We start from the raw sequence: 14977 nt of genomic DNA on the forward strand, positions 1-14977 counted from the left end.
CGGCAATCCAATATTATCGGAAATCTCTAGTTAGTATAGAGTTAGTTTGGTCTGCTATTCTCACTCAAGGTTGTTTCAGGCAACGTGATTTTTAGCAATACCGGTAGTTATTAGTTAAACATGAATATATTCTCTTTACGCTCGGTTTAACGATGGTACCCCAGAAATGGTGCAAGTCTCTATTCTGCAGAGCACAAGCAGAATAAAACAAAAATAAATAGTATTGGTGAGTGCCAATGCAATACACACAATAGATATAGGTGCGGGCAATCAGCTTTAAAAGCCACAGGGTAGTAGACATCAGGTGTGCTCAGTGCACCCACCTTCCACCGACTCAATGACAACTCCACAGAAGCTAGAGAGGCAAGGGCCTACATAACCAGAAGTAGCAGGTAAATGATAAATGAAAACAACATAACATAACATAAAAACAGAAATGTAACGGAACAGGCCATCAACAGAGGGCACATGGCGGCATTTTCACAAATCGGCGACAGACATTGGTGAGAATAGAGAAACTGCTACTGGTAACCCCTGCTTATTCTTCCAACTTTCAAAATGGTCTTTACCAGGAGGGGGAGGCACCTATCGAGGGTTGTTCGCACTGGAGACCACAGACCTCAGAAGGGACACGTAGAAGGCCTACTGGTTGTGAAGCATGCTCCTCGTTTCCTTCACAACATAAATATTCTTGATAGTCCGTAAATAAAAAACAAAAATCATTCAGAAAGGCACAGTAATAATCTGATTTCCAATCAAAGAGGCAGGGGCGTATGCAAGGCTGGAATGCAATAAAAACAGCCGCAACCACAACTTGAAGATACATTTTTTTCTAATTTGTTGGAAACAATATTTATGATGGACTCACTCCTTAAATACATGCTTTTGTTGCATCAATATGACTACATGACAAATAATTTGTCAAAAAATTATTTCTATAGTGCAAAATTAACACAAAACCTAAATTTACAAATAAAAGTAAACGAATTTGACTTTGGATTTATCCAACATATTTTACTATCTAACACAACCTGGGCTGGGACTCGTTCTTGCAGCCTCGATTTGTTTCAAAAAGCAGAAGCGCATACCATCACATCACTAGTTATTTGACAGGAGAAACAGTGAACTTTGCCTTCATATCCCCTTCGTCGTGATGGCCTAGAAAAGTGCTTATAATAAGTAACCTGTAAAATATCACAAATTGCCCAGTTAATCATTATTTTACTTTTTACCCGCTATTATTGGTTGTCAAGCATGACTCACATCTGCAGCATCATGTCTTTGAGACAGGAGTTGTCATAGTTAGCAAGTATAGTTGGATGAAAAAATAATCAGATAAATAAACGCCTCGTCCATCGGACGGCAAATTATCAATCAACACACCTGGAAATCGATGGTCAGTCAGCCCCTCATGGGGGCATACATGAGCTGGCAGGTCCTTACTGCAGCTTAGGACTGCTACATCCATTTGGAGCCCGGGCTACCAGCCCACAACTTGAGTTGTGTAATGTCATGTCTAACAACTTTATTTATTTCTTTATTGAATGTTTTTTACACAAGTGACCAATTTGGGTGAGCTCTAGTAAGATAATATTCAGTCCATGAAACAACTGAAATGCATGAACATATGCCATTGGTGTAACTGTGGATCCCATCCGACCACCATGTCACTTGGATCAAGTCATGAACTTGGCATCTGCTTTCCAGAAATATTAAGTTAACTTTCAAAGATTTTCTCATTTTGTATAATCTATTCACTATTTACTTCAACAAGAAATGTTCCTCAAATCAAATGATTAATATGAACAAAAATGTTAATCATTTGACAACCCTTGTTTAGATATGTTTCATATTTTCTAAAGTAGGCAGCAATCCAATTTGACAAAGACATCAATAATAGTCATTTAATGAAATACTGATATTAAGTTAAAAAGTGCTAAATTTGTGACCACACAGATATCCATGGTCACAATACAGTATGTATGCACAAATGATTTTTCTAACATCAAATGATTAATATGAACAAAAATGTTAATCATTTGACAACCCTTGTTTAGATATCATGTTCCATAATTTCTAAAGTAGGCAGCAATCCAATTAGACAAAAACATCAATTATAGTCATTTAATGAAATACTGATATTAAGTTAAAAAGTGCTAAATTTGTGACCACACAGATATCCATGGTCATAATACAGTATGTATGCACAAATGATTGTTTTCACATAAAGGATATGGCTCCGTTTGCTACATTCTTTACAGTTCATGGAGAGAACTGTGTGGCTCAGGAAGTTTCTGAATGTCACAGTTTTGGATCAGTCTCGAGTAGAACAGAATAAGCTCCTCATAGTTCTTTCTTGATATCCTTTCATTAATGCCATGAAATCTAGGAGAAATGAAAAAAATAAAGAATGAGCATTTTGATTTCAGGTTTTAGAGATAAAAAACACTAGACACCATCACTCAGGCATATCTGAGCAGTACAGCACCAGTCTCAGTCAACATTTCATTTTTTAGTCAACATTAGACAGGCTCTTACCTCTTTGCATCGCCCGGTTTAAACCACAGAGGGATAAAGCGGTAAATATCAGTAGTTAGATCTTTGAAGTGTCGACTGTCTGTATTCCCAACGCAAATACCTGCATATTCCAGACATTTAAATACAGTTAAATAATGTGAAGCTTAAATATTTGTGTCTTTTTTTGAATCTGGCATCTACCTGGAGCGACTATTACCGACGGAAACATGTCCAACACAGTTTTCTTGATTATTTGGAATCCATATGATGTCTCATTGGATGAACTGATCGGTAAAGGATCAAAGCCTTCAATTAGCTCGATCTTTACACGTTGGTCCCCAACTGTAAACTGGATGAGGTTCAGGACCTAAACAAAGCAACAGAAAGGTGAAATGACTTGCAACTACCAGTAAAATATGGCTCTATACCTCTTGTAATGATTGTCCTGAATGGATTCGTAGATTAACATACGCTTCAGCAAGGGAAGGAATGACGTTTGTCTGGAAAGACAATTAGACAATTTAAAGTTTATGAAAATTACACTGAGTTGTATCTTAATTTCCAATAACTGTACCTTAACTCCGGCATTAAACATTGTGACTGCTGTAGTCGTCCTTACAAAAGCATTAGAGTCTGGTTTTTGTTCAAGAAACCTGCATCACAAAACTGACCCGCTAACTGCAAATGTCATTAAAAAAAACATTACTATATATAATTACCTGCCAACCAGTGGAGAGAACAGCCATAAATTTGATAGTATGAACTTCATTGGGAGCTTAAACTGTGAAAAAAAAGAAAAGAGGGAAAAAAAACACAAATAAGTTATAAATAAAAGAGGTTTTGCCAAAAGAAACTATTTGAAATAAACGTTTACCTTGTGTGCCAAGTGTTCAAAGGTATCACGTTCAGGTCCACGACCAAATAACCTGGGCATGGGGTTCTCCTCAAGTCTAAAGGAATGCAATAAATGTTTAACAAAGAGAACAAAAAAAAAGTCAAAAAAAGCTTAATTCAACGAAAAACCTTTTGACGGCTGCAGCTAAAATCCCGATGCTGCTCTCCCTGGGAGGCATTGATGCGTGACCAGGAGGAGTGGACACACTCAGCTTTACAGTGGCAGAGCCTTTTTCACTTACCCCGATTCTATAGAAAAAATACACACACAAACATTATTTTCACACACCAATAAGTAAGGCTGGGACAAATTTTACCACATATTTGAAAATATAATGATGTTGTGTTCTCACAAAGCAGCAGGCCCGCTGAGACCACTGATGACTCCATCTAGTACAGCTAGACCCTCATCCAGGACAAATGCCAGACGAACATTACGCAGTTTCAACAGTCTTACAATGTTCATGGCCCCTTTTAGACCACTGATCTAAACGAAAAGATAAGAGATTCAATATTCGAATATCCATCCATCCATTTTCTACCGCTTGTCCCTCTTACGGTTGCGTATAATACAACAATACGTTTCATTTACTGTACATAAAATATAAACTGCGAAGTTACTTCTTCGTCATGGCCGAGACCGATGTAGAACCCTCTGCGTGGTGCATAACCTTTAATCAGCAGGTATTCCAGGGCCTGAAGAATTCCCTGAAAGACATTGGAAAGGTCTGAAAAGTGAAGATACAGTGTTGAAAATAATAAAAAAAATACATATATATATATATATATATATATATACACATACATATATATGTACAATGAGGCAGTACAAGGCCAGATTTTGTATTGCAAAAATTATATTGAGCCTAGAATAAGTATTGTCTTAAGAGATGTTTCGATTATGCTGCCGATTCCGATCAATCATAAGTGAGATTGGCCGATACTGATCACGTGTTTTAACTGTATATTTTTAAATGTATTTAAAATGAGTGCTATTGACCGTTTAACAATATCAAGATATCAACACACAATTTATTTTAATTTTTTTACATACAATTGTTTGAGTAAAACAAATTCAATAGTCCACAATAACTGAACAAAAGCCAAAACTGCTATCATTTTAATCCTTTGGTTGTTACCCTCACAGTCCACCAGTGTCCAAAAAAGTATTTCCCGAGTTTGTAAAGATTGACAAAAACAATTAAAAAGAAGATTTTGAGAAGATAAAAAGATCAACGAAATCACTCTAGCATTGATCATACACTGATATTACCTTTGGTTTCGACACATCCAATTTATGGATCGATCCACTCTTCTCTGACATGTCATTCACTGATTGTGACAATGTCAGCAACTGTTGTTATATCATCTTCTTTAGTCTCTTACTAATTTACTTTGTAATTGTCTGTTAATATCTACTTACCTTGACTGCAAAGAAGATTAATTTACATTCCTTAAAGTTTACTATTATAGAAATTATTTATTGGTGTTGTTTAAAGCTCATCCATCCATCCATCCATCCATCCATCTTCTTCCGCTTATCTGAGGTCAGGTCGCGGGGGTAGCAGCCTGAGCAGGGAAGCCCAGACTTCCCTCTCCCCAGCCACTTCGTCCAGCTCTTCCCGGGGGATCCCGAGGCGTTCCCAGGCCAGCCGGGAGACATAGTCTTCCCAACGTGTCCTGGGTCTTCCCCGTGGCCTCCTACCGGTTGGACGTACCCTAAACACCTCCCTAGGGAGGCGTTCGGGTGGCATCCTGACCAGATGCCCGAACCACCTCATCTGGCTCCTTTCGATGTGGAGGAGCAGCGGCTTTACTTTGAGTTCCTCGCAGATGACAGAGCTTCTCACCCTATCTCTAAGGGAGAGCCCCGCCACCCGGCGGAGGAAACTCATTTCAGCCGCTTGTACCCGTGATCTTATCCTTTCGGTCATGACCCAAAGCTCATGACCATAGGTGAGGATAGGAACGTCGATCGACCGGTAAATTGAGAGCTTTGCCTTCCGGCTCAGCTCCTTCTTCACCACAACGTCCGCATTACTGAAGATGCCGCACCGATCCGCTTGTCGATCTCACGATCCACTCTTCCCCCACTCGTGAACAAGACTCCTAGGTACATGAACTCCTCCACTTGGGGCAGGGTCTCCTCTCCAAGCCGGAGTTTAAAGCTCAGTTAATGGTTAATTAAGCTATTAGAATGCCTTCCCCAGTATATCATGTTTAGCCTCCTCCAGTGATAACAACACCTGATAATGACAGTTAAGATTCTAAGAAATGCAGTTTATTTTCCGTAATGAATGTGATTATTATTACCTTAGTAGAGCGGCTTCACACTGGGTATGGAGATACATAATTAGATGATAGCTTGTCAGCCAGGGCGACTTAAAATAAATAGTGTCAGCCAGAGGGGATTGGCGTTTGTGATTGGTATTAAAAGTCATTAATGGCAATAATTTTCTCGGCTGATTATGATCAGTGGCCGATCGATCGTATGGCGTGAAATTACAGGCTAAACTCCACACAAAAAACTAAATGTTTTTATTCACGCCCAACAATTTTTTTCAATTAAAAAAAAAAAAGTTTGCCAAATAAAACAAAGATCAATAAGAAAGGTGCAGAGTAAAATGGCGGACAGAAGAGAGGGAAAATTTAGAGGTTAACTTACAGGTTGAGAGTTTTTCCCCTCTCTTCTGTCTGCCATAATATTCGCTGCCCATCTTTTTCCTCTTTGTTATTTTTACCGAATGGCACCATGCGCAAATAACAGTAGCTCTGACAGCCTTAAATTAACTCAGCAGCACCGCCTGTCGTTGTAGTGTGAGAATTACAGGTGCTGTGAGAGCAAGAGTGTGGATCACGGGATATTACTGCCAAAAGTTTTAACTTGAACAGAATTGGTTTTATACTTACAAATCATTATTTTACTTGCAGAAAAAAGTTTTTTCACTTGCAAATCATTTTTCTGTTGCCGAAAACATTTTTTTTTACTTGCAAATAATTTGTTTAAATTGGAAAAAATTGTTTTGTTTACTTGCCATTCGTTGGGCGTTAGTAAAAACATTGTAGAGTGTTTGTGGAGTTTTTGGCAGTAATTTCACTCCGAATGATCGGCACATAAATTGTCTCACCATTAAAGAGCTTTTGTCATCTATCGTCCCTCTTCCGTAGATGAACCCATCCATCTCCTGGGCAGAAAAAGGTGGCGCCACCCAGCCATCTGACTCTCTGGCGGGCACCACATCGATATGAGCCAACATCAGGTAGGGCATAAGGTTGGGCTGTGATCCTGGGACCCAAAACAGGTGGCTGTAGTTGGCCACCAATTCATGGTGTACCAAGCTTGAAGAGAAAACTGTTGGGAAGGCTGACAAGAGACAAAAAAGACAAAGGGGTATATTACCTGCTTGTCAAATTAATTTTCAGACTGAAAAAAAAACATTATTTAAAGGGTTATAAGCTATTCAGCATACTTACAAACCCAAAACCAGTTAAGTTGGCACATTGTGTAAATCATAAATAAAAACAGAATACAAGGATTTGCAAATCCTTTTCAACTTATATTCAATTGAATACACTGCTATTTAATGTTCGAACTGAGAAACTTCATTTTTTTTGGAAATAATAATTTACTTACAGTTTAATGGCAGCAGCACATTGCAAAAATAGTTGGTACAGGGGCCTTTTTACCACTGTACTACATGGCATTTCCTTTTAACAACACTCGGTAAACGTTTGGAGACCAATTTTTGAAGCTTTTCAGGTGGAATTATTTCCCATTCTTGCTTGATGTACAGCTTAATTTGTTCAACAGTCCGGAGTCTCCATTGTGGTATTTTAGGCTTCATATTGCACCACACATTTTCAATGGGACTAAAGGCAGACAGGCAGGTCTGGACGACTGGCAGACCAGCCTAGTACCCACACTCTTTTACTACGAAGCCACGCCTTTGTAACACGTGCCGAATGTGGCCTGTCATTGTCTTGCTGAAATAAGCAGGGGCGTCCATAAAAAAGATGTTGCTTAGATGGCAACATGTGTTGCTCAAAAAAACTGTATTTACTTTTCAGTATTAATACACCCCCATACCATCACAGATTCTGGCGTTTGAACTTTGCGCCTAAGACAGTCTGGATGGTTCTTTTCCTCTTTGGTCTGGAGGACCTGACGTCCACAGTTTCCAAAATAATTTGAAATGTGGACTCATCAGAGCACAGAACACTTCACTTTGTATTAGTCCATCTTAGATGATCTCGGGCCCAGCGAAGCCGGCGGCGTTTCTGGGTGTTGTTGATAAAAGGCTTTCGCTTTGCATACTAGAGTTATAACTTGCACTTACAGCTGTAGCAGCAAACTATAGTTACTGACAGTGGTTTTCTGAAGTCTTTCTGAGACCTTGTGATGATATCCTTTACACACTGATGTCGGTTTTGGATGCAGTATCGCCTGAGGTATCGAATTTCAAGGGCATTCAATGTTGGTTTTCGACCTTGACGGTTAAGTGCAGTGATTTCTCTAGATTCTCTGAAACTGTTGATGATATTACAGACCATAGATGGTAAAATCCCTAAATTCCTTGCAATAGCTTGTTGAGAAACGTTGTTTTTAAACTGTTTGACAGTTTGCTCACGCATTTGTTCAGAAAGTGGTGACCCTTGCCCCATCCTTGTTTGTGAATGACTGAGCATTTTATGGCAGCTGCTTTTATACCCAATCATGGCACCCACCTGTTCCAAATTAGCCTGTTCACCTGTGGGATGTTGCAAATAAGTGTTTGATGAGCTTTCCTCAACTTCCTCAGTCTTTTTTGCCACTTGTGCCTACTTTTTTGAAACATGTTCCAGGCATCAAATTCCAAATGAGCTAATATTTGCAAAAAATAACAAAGTTTACCGTTTCGAATGTAAAGTATTTTGTTTGCAGTCTATTCAATTGAATATAGGTTGAAAATGATTTAAAAACGGCGTGGCCGTGTGCAACCCGAGGGTCCTTGGTTCAATCCCCACCTAGTACCATCTTTGTCACGTCCGTTGAGTCCTGAGCAAGACACTTCACCCTTGCTCCTGATGGGTGCTGGTTAGCGCTTTGCATGGCAGCTCCCTCCATCAGTGTGTGAATGTGTGTGTGAATGGGTAAATGTGGAAGTAGTGTCAAAGCGCTTTGAGTACCTTGAAGGTAGAAAAGCGATATACAAGTACAACCCATTTATCATTTTAAAATCATTGTATTCTGTTTTCATTTATGATTTACACAACGTGCCAACTTCACAGGTCTGGGGTTTTGTAAAATCACATTCCCCTTTAAGTACACAGTCCAATTGGATCCTAGTGTTAATTTAACAACATGGTTTTGTATTATTGTTTTTGTCCCTACTACTACATTCAGGGATGTTAGTTACCTGATGGCAGGCAGGCTCTCGTGGTAGCCTATTCAGGAACATCAGGAAATGTTTTTGGTGTTGTTTTTTTATTAAAATGTATACTATTAGAGGCATGTACAGATAAACAAAATATCATAAAGATACAATTTTATTCAACAAAGATTGACTGAAATTGGATTAAAATTTGTTCAAATATAAATGTTTAAGCCCTGACACTAAGCTTAAAGAAGAACTGCACTTTTTCTTGACTTTTGCCTATCGGTCACACTCATTATGAGGGAAAAGAAGACGCATGTCTTTTTTCTTTTACGATTTTAAAGATGATAAAAAACGCTTAAAAGATGCGGCTAATGGCAGTCACTGGTGTAGCCTTCAAAGCCCTCTACAGCAACTTCAAAAGCCTCCATCAACGTTTTATATACACACTGCAAGTATGTAAATAATGTAGTAACAGAAACCTTCATAACAATATGCAATGTGTTCAGTATTTACCGTATTTTCATCATTTTAATCATTGACAGGACTGATTTCTTCCGTGCATTGATTCCTGTTTCCAAAGCAGCGAACGTCTGACTTCTGGGTAAAAAAATATATATTCCTACTTCTGGAATCAAATATGAGTGTGTTTTCTAATCATGGCAGACTTGGTAAGAGACATTGAAGAAGACTATTTTTGGACAAATTAGGATTCCCAACCTTCTACTTTTGAAGCTAAATATACTGCTGCTAGTAGACGCCAGCACAAAGGAAGAGCGAGACAATGGAGCAGACGGAAGCCCGGAGAGTGAGGTCAAAGCGATCTTGACGCTATAAATATGGTGTAGCAAACGCTCCCAAGATCTCCGGGTGCTGCTGCCACTACGCAAATTAAGAAGTCACGGGTGGGACCTGGTATTCAGCTGTTAACGACTAACAGTAAATAAACACAAGACAGTTATACTATTAGCGCATCCAACTCAAAGTCCTACTGGTAAGAGTCTGTGTTGTCCCAGTTCTCCACAGGCCAATGATAAGTGCACAAAAACAGTCAAAAATTAGGATCCTTCCATGCAGTGGCTTTGTAGCAAAAACGCTGTGTCTGAAAGGTGCTCCAGGTGGTGTGTGATGTCTACTGGTATCATCCTGGATGATGCCAGTCGCCCTCTGCATTCAGTTATCAGTAGCTAGAGGAACCTGTTCAGTGCTAGACTGATTCATCCCAAGTGCAGGACTAATAGACTCAAAAACTCCTTTGTCCCACACGCCATTAGACTCTGCAACTTCTCTCTGGGGAGGGCGGCGGGGAGTACTAGGATGACAGGGGATGCAAAAACAATAACAGTGCAATACGTTTTCATAACATGGTCACTACCGCCTAGTTTCTCTTGTTATATTCTCATTTTACTGTTATATTTTCATTCTCATTGTTGCTTTTTATATTTATTCTTATTGTAATATATTTCTATTTTGTTTCCATTCTAACCCCATTATTTATTTTTTACTGTTCAATTGATCTCAACTCTGTACACTGCTGCTGGAATTTTAATTTTCCTGAAAGAACTCTCCTGAAGGAATCAATAAAGTACTATCTATCTATCTATCTATTTCCGCTTCGCCCACCTGATAGCACCAGATGCCTTTTATACCCCCACATTCTATTAAGTTGTATTTTTAACATTAACATGATTATTTAATACTCCTGTAACAGTTCATGATATTAAGTAAATGGATGACATAATAAGTATATACAGTATATACACTTCTTTTCCCAGCTGAGCAGAAGTTAATTGTGACTGGCTATGTCCATCCATCCATCCATCCATCATCTTCCGCTTATCCGAGGTCGGGTCGCGGGGGGCAACAGCCTAAGCAGGGAAACCCAGACTTCCCTCTCCCCAGCCACTTCGTCTAGCTCTTCCCCGGGGATCCCGAGGCGTTCCCAGGCCAGCCGGGAGACATAGTCTTCCCAACGTGTCCTGGGTCTTCCCCGTGGCCTCCTACCGGTTGGACGTGCCCTAAACACCTCCCTAGGGGAGGCGTTCGGGTGGCATCCTGACCAGATGCCCGAACCACCTCATCTGGCTCCTCTGGATGTGAAGGAGCAGCGGCTTTACTTTGAGTCCCTCCGGATGGCAGAGCTTCTCCTCCTCTCTGAGCTGCAACCTTATTGTGGTAGAGGAGTTTGCGTGTCCCAATGATCCTAGGAGCTATGTTGTCCGTGGGCATAAAGCCCCCTGGTAGGGTCTCCCAAGGCAAACAGGTTCTAGGTGAGGGATCAGACAAAGAGCAGCTCGAAGACCTTTATGAAGAAGAAAAATCATGGACCCAGATTTCCCTCGCCCGGACGCGGGTCACCGGGGCCCCCCTCTGGAGCCAGGCCCGGAGGTGGGGCACGATGGCGAGCGCCTGGTGGCCGGGCCTGTTCCCATGGGGGCCCGGCCGGGCACAGCGCGAATAGGCAACGTGGGTCACCCCTCCAATGGGCTCACCACCCATAGCAGGGGCCATAGAGTGCAATGTGAGCTGGGCGACAGCCGAAGGCAGGGCACTTGGCTTAGGTCCGATCCTCGGCTACAGAAGCTAGCTCTTGGGACGTGGAACGTCACGTCACTGGGGGGGAAAGAGCCTGAGCTAGTGCGCGAAGTCGAGAAATTCCGGCTGGATATAGTCGGACTCACTTCGACGCACAGCAAGGGCTCTGGAACCACTTCTCTCGAGAGGGATTGGACCCTCTTCCACTCTGGCGTTGCCGGCAGTGAGAGGCGACGGGCTGGGGTGGCAATTCTTGTTTCTCCCCGGCTCAAAGCCTGTACGTTGGAGTTCAACCCGGTGGACGAAAGGGTAGCCTCCCTCCGCCTTCAGGTGGGGTGACGGGTCCTGACTGTTGTTTGTGCTTATGCACCAAACAGCAGTTCAGAGTACCCACCCTTTTTGGGAACACTCGAGGGAGTACTGGAAAGTGCTCCCCCGGGTGATTCCCTTGTCCTACTGGGGGACTTCAACGCTCACGTTGGCAACGACAGTGAAACCTGGAGAGGCGTGATTGGGAAGAATGGCCGCCCGGATCTGAACCCGAGTGGTGTTTTGTTATTGGACTTTTGTGCTCGTCACAGTTTGTCCATAACAAACACCATGTTCAAACATAAGGGTGTCCATATGTGCACTTGGCACCAGGACACCCTAGGCCGCAGTTCCATGGTCGACTTTGTAGTTGTGTCATCGATTTGCAGCCTCATGTTTTGGACACTCGGGTGAAGAGAGGGGCGGAGCTTTCTACCGATCACCACCTGGTGGTGAGTTGGCTGCGATGGTGGGGGAGGATGCCGGACAGACCCTGGGTGGCCCAAACGCATTGTGAGGGTCTGCTGGGAACGTCTGGCAGAGTCTCCTGTCAGACAAAGTTTCAATTCCCACCTCCGGAAGAACTTTGAACATGTCACGAGGGAGGTGCTGGACATTGAGTCCGAGTGGACCATGTTCCGCACCTCTATTGTCGAGGCGGCAGATCGGAGCTGTGGCCGCAAGGTAGTTGGTGCCTGTCGGGGCGGCAATCCTAAAACCCCTTGGTGGGATGCCGTCAAGCTGAAGAAGGAGTCCTATCGGGTCCTTTTGGCTCATAGGACTCCGGAGGCAGTGACAGGTACCGACAGGCCAAGCGGTGTGCAGCTTCAACGGTCGCGGAGGCAAAAACTCGGACATGGGAGGAGTTCGGGGAAGCCATGGAAAACGACTTCCGGACGGCTTCGAAGCGATTCTGGACCACCATACGCCGCCTCAGGAGGGGGAAGCAGTGCACTATCAACACCGTGTATGGTGCGGATGGTGTTCTGCTGACCTCAACTGCGGATGTTGAGGATAGGTGGAAGGAATACTTCGAAGACCTCCTCAATCCCACCAACACGTCTTCCTATGAGGAAGCAGTGCCTGGGGAATCTGTGGTGGACTCTCCTATTTCTGGGGCTGAGGTCGCTGAGGTAGTTAAAAAGCTCCTCGGTGGCAAGGCCCCAGGGGGTGGACGAGATCCGCCCGGAGTTCCTTAAGGCTCTGGATGCTGTGGGGCTGTCTTGGTTGACAAGACTTTGCAGCATCGCGTGGACATCGGGGGCGGTACCTCTGGATTGGCAGACCGGGGGTGGTGGTTCCTCTCTTTAAGAGGGGGGACCGGAGGGTGTGTTCCAACTATCGTGGGATCACACTCCTCAGCCTTCCGGTAAGGTTTATTCAGGTGTACTGGAGAGGAGGCTACGTCGGATAGTCGAACCTCGGATTCAGGAGGAACAGTGCGGTTTTCGTCCTGGTCGTGGAACTGTGGACCAGCTCTATACTCTCGGCAGGGTTCTTGAGGGTGCATGGAGTTTGCCCAACCAGTCTACATGTGCTTTGTGGACTTGGAGAAGGCATTCGACCGTGTCCCTCGGGAAGTCCTGTGGGGAGTGCTCAGAGAGTATGGGGTATCGGACTGTCTTATTGTGGCGGTCCGTTCCCTGTACAATCAGTGCCAGAGCTTGGTCCGCGTTGCCGGCAGTAAGTCGAACACATTTCCAGTGAGGGTTGGACTCCGCCAAGGCTGTCCTTTGTCACCGATTCTGTTCATAACTTTTATGGACAGAATTTCTAGGCGCAGTCAAGGCGTTGAGGGGTTCCGGTTTGGTAACCGCAGGATTAGGTCTCTGCTTTTTGCAGATGATGTGGTCCTGATGGCTTCATCTGACCGGGATCTTCAGCTCTCGCTGGATCGGTTCGCAGCCGAGTGTGAAGCGACCGGAATGAGAATCAGCACCTCCAAGTCCGAGTCCATGGTTCTCGCCCGGAAAGGGTGAAATGTCATCTCCGGGTTGGGGAGGAGACCCTGCCCCAAGTGGAGGAGTTCAAATACCTAGGAGTCTTGTTCACGAGTGAGGGAAGAGTGGATCGTGAGATCGACAGGCGGATCGGTGCGGCGTCTTCAGTAATGCGGACGTTGTACCGATCCGTTGTGCTGAAGAAAGAGCTGAGCCGGAAGGCAAAGCTCTCAATTTACCGGTCGATCTACGTTCCCATCCTCACCTATGGTCATGAGCTTTGGGTCATGACCGAAAGGATAAGATCACGGGTACAAGCGGCCAAAATGAGTTTCCTCCACCGTGTGGCGGGGCTCTCCCTTAGAGATAGGGTGACTGGCTATGTTGTTTCATAAATAAATAAATAAATATATATATATATTATAATATATATATATAATATATATATATATATCTTTCTTGTGTCTCCTTCTCACAGACAGTAAGCGCACCTTCTTACATATGTCACATACTGTCACGTCATACGTCACATACGTATACGCCCCTTGCCCAGCAGGAGGTAGCAGCATGGGTAACGTTAGCTGTAATGCTTGCGAAGCCGTGCGAGTGGTAATACGAGAGAAAGAGGGTGCGACTCTGGTAACAAGGAAGAAAGAATTCATTCCCATCGTCGGGCGGTGGTTTGGCTTCAAGCGGGAAGATGTCGAATAGACAACTTTAATTTGTCAAGTGTGGGGCACAAGCGTTGCTACCAACAAGTAGCATTACTGCTAATATTTAGCATCATTTGAAAAGTCACCTGCTAATAACTGTTTAATAAATACAGTTTTGGTCAATTGATTTAGTTGTGATTTCCTTCTCTGCATGAAAGTTTAAAATGAGTATATGTTAATGCAGTATGAACAAGAATGTTTTAATGTAGACACATAGAATCATCATACTGCTGTGATTACATGTATCAAGTGTTAATTCAAGCTAAGGCAAAATATCGAGATATATATCGTGTATCGCGATATGGCCTAAAAATATCGAGATATTAAAAAAGGTCCATATTGCCCATATATATATATATATGTGTGTGTGTGTGTGTGTGTGTGTGGGAAAAATCACAAGACTACTTCATCTCTACAGAACTGTTACATGAGGGGTTCCCTCAATCGTCAGGAAAAAAATAAATAAATCTCCTGACGATTGAGGAAACCCCTCATGAAACAGTTCTGTAGAGATGAAGTAGTCTTGTGATTTTTCCACACATACATATTGCACTCTACCACGGTATCGAGCACTATTCTCTGGATAATCCAATTAAGACAGATATGTGGCGCAGTGGAAGAGTGGCCGTGCGCAACCCGAGGGTCACTGGTTCAAATCCCACCTAGAACCAACCTCGTCACGTCCGTTGTGTCCTGAGCAAGACACTTCACCCTT

At 42.9% G+C, this 14977-nt stretch overlaps 2 protein-coding genes across 2 annotated transcripts in view; one reads left to right on the plus strand and one right to left on the minus strand.

The window, feature by feature from the left end:
• The window catches only part of fbln2 (fibulin 2), a 345987-nt gene that overhangs the window by 307337 nt on the left and 23673 nt on the right, over positions 1–14977 (plus strand).
• LOC133553926 (N-fatty-acyl-amino acid synthase/hydrolase PM20D1.2-like) lies at positions 1891–9196 on the minus strand. The gene is made up of 12 exons (XM_061902260.1): positions 9151–9196; positions 6540–6811; positions 4033–4119; positions 3765–3898; positions 3541–3660; positions 3392–3467; positions 3237–3298; positions 3092–3170; positions 2946–3017; positions 2719–2884; positions 2539–2638; positions 1891–2385 (listed from the first exon to the last, which is right to left on the minus strand). Exons 1-12 carry the CDS (start codon positions 9194–9196, stop codon positions 2256–2258), a joined length of 1344 nt encoding a protein of 447 aa, XP_061758244.1. The 3' UTR covers positions 1891–2255.

This window comes from Nerophis ophidion, linkage group LG06 (genome assembly GCF_033978795.1).
Source record: "Nerophis ophidion isolate RoL-2023_Sa linkage group LG06, RoL_Noph_v1.0, whole genome shotgun sequence".
NCBI lineage: Eukaryota > Metazoa > Chordata > Actinopteri > Syngnathiformes > Syngnathidae > Nerophis > Nerophis ophidion.

Coding starts and splice junctions, on each gene's coding strand:
- LOC133553926 (XM_061902260.1), bottom strand. CDS start 9,196: ATGGAGGCTTTTGAAGTTGCTGTAGAGGGCTTTGAAGGCTACACCA. Junction 4,120..6,539: donor ATGACAAAAGCTCTTTAATG/GTGAGACAATTT, acceptor AATGTCTTTCAG/GGAATTCTTCAGGCCCTGGA. Junction 3,299..3,391: donor TTGAACACTTGGCACACAAG/GTAAACGTTTAT, acceptor TTTTTTTCACAG/TTTAAGCTCCCAATGAAGTT.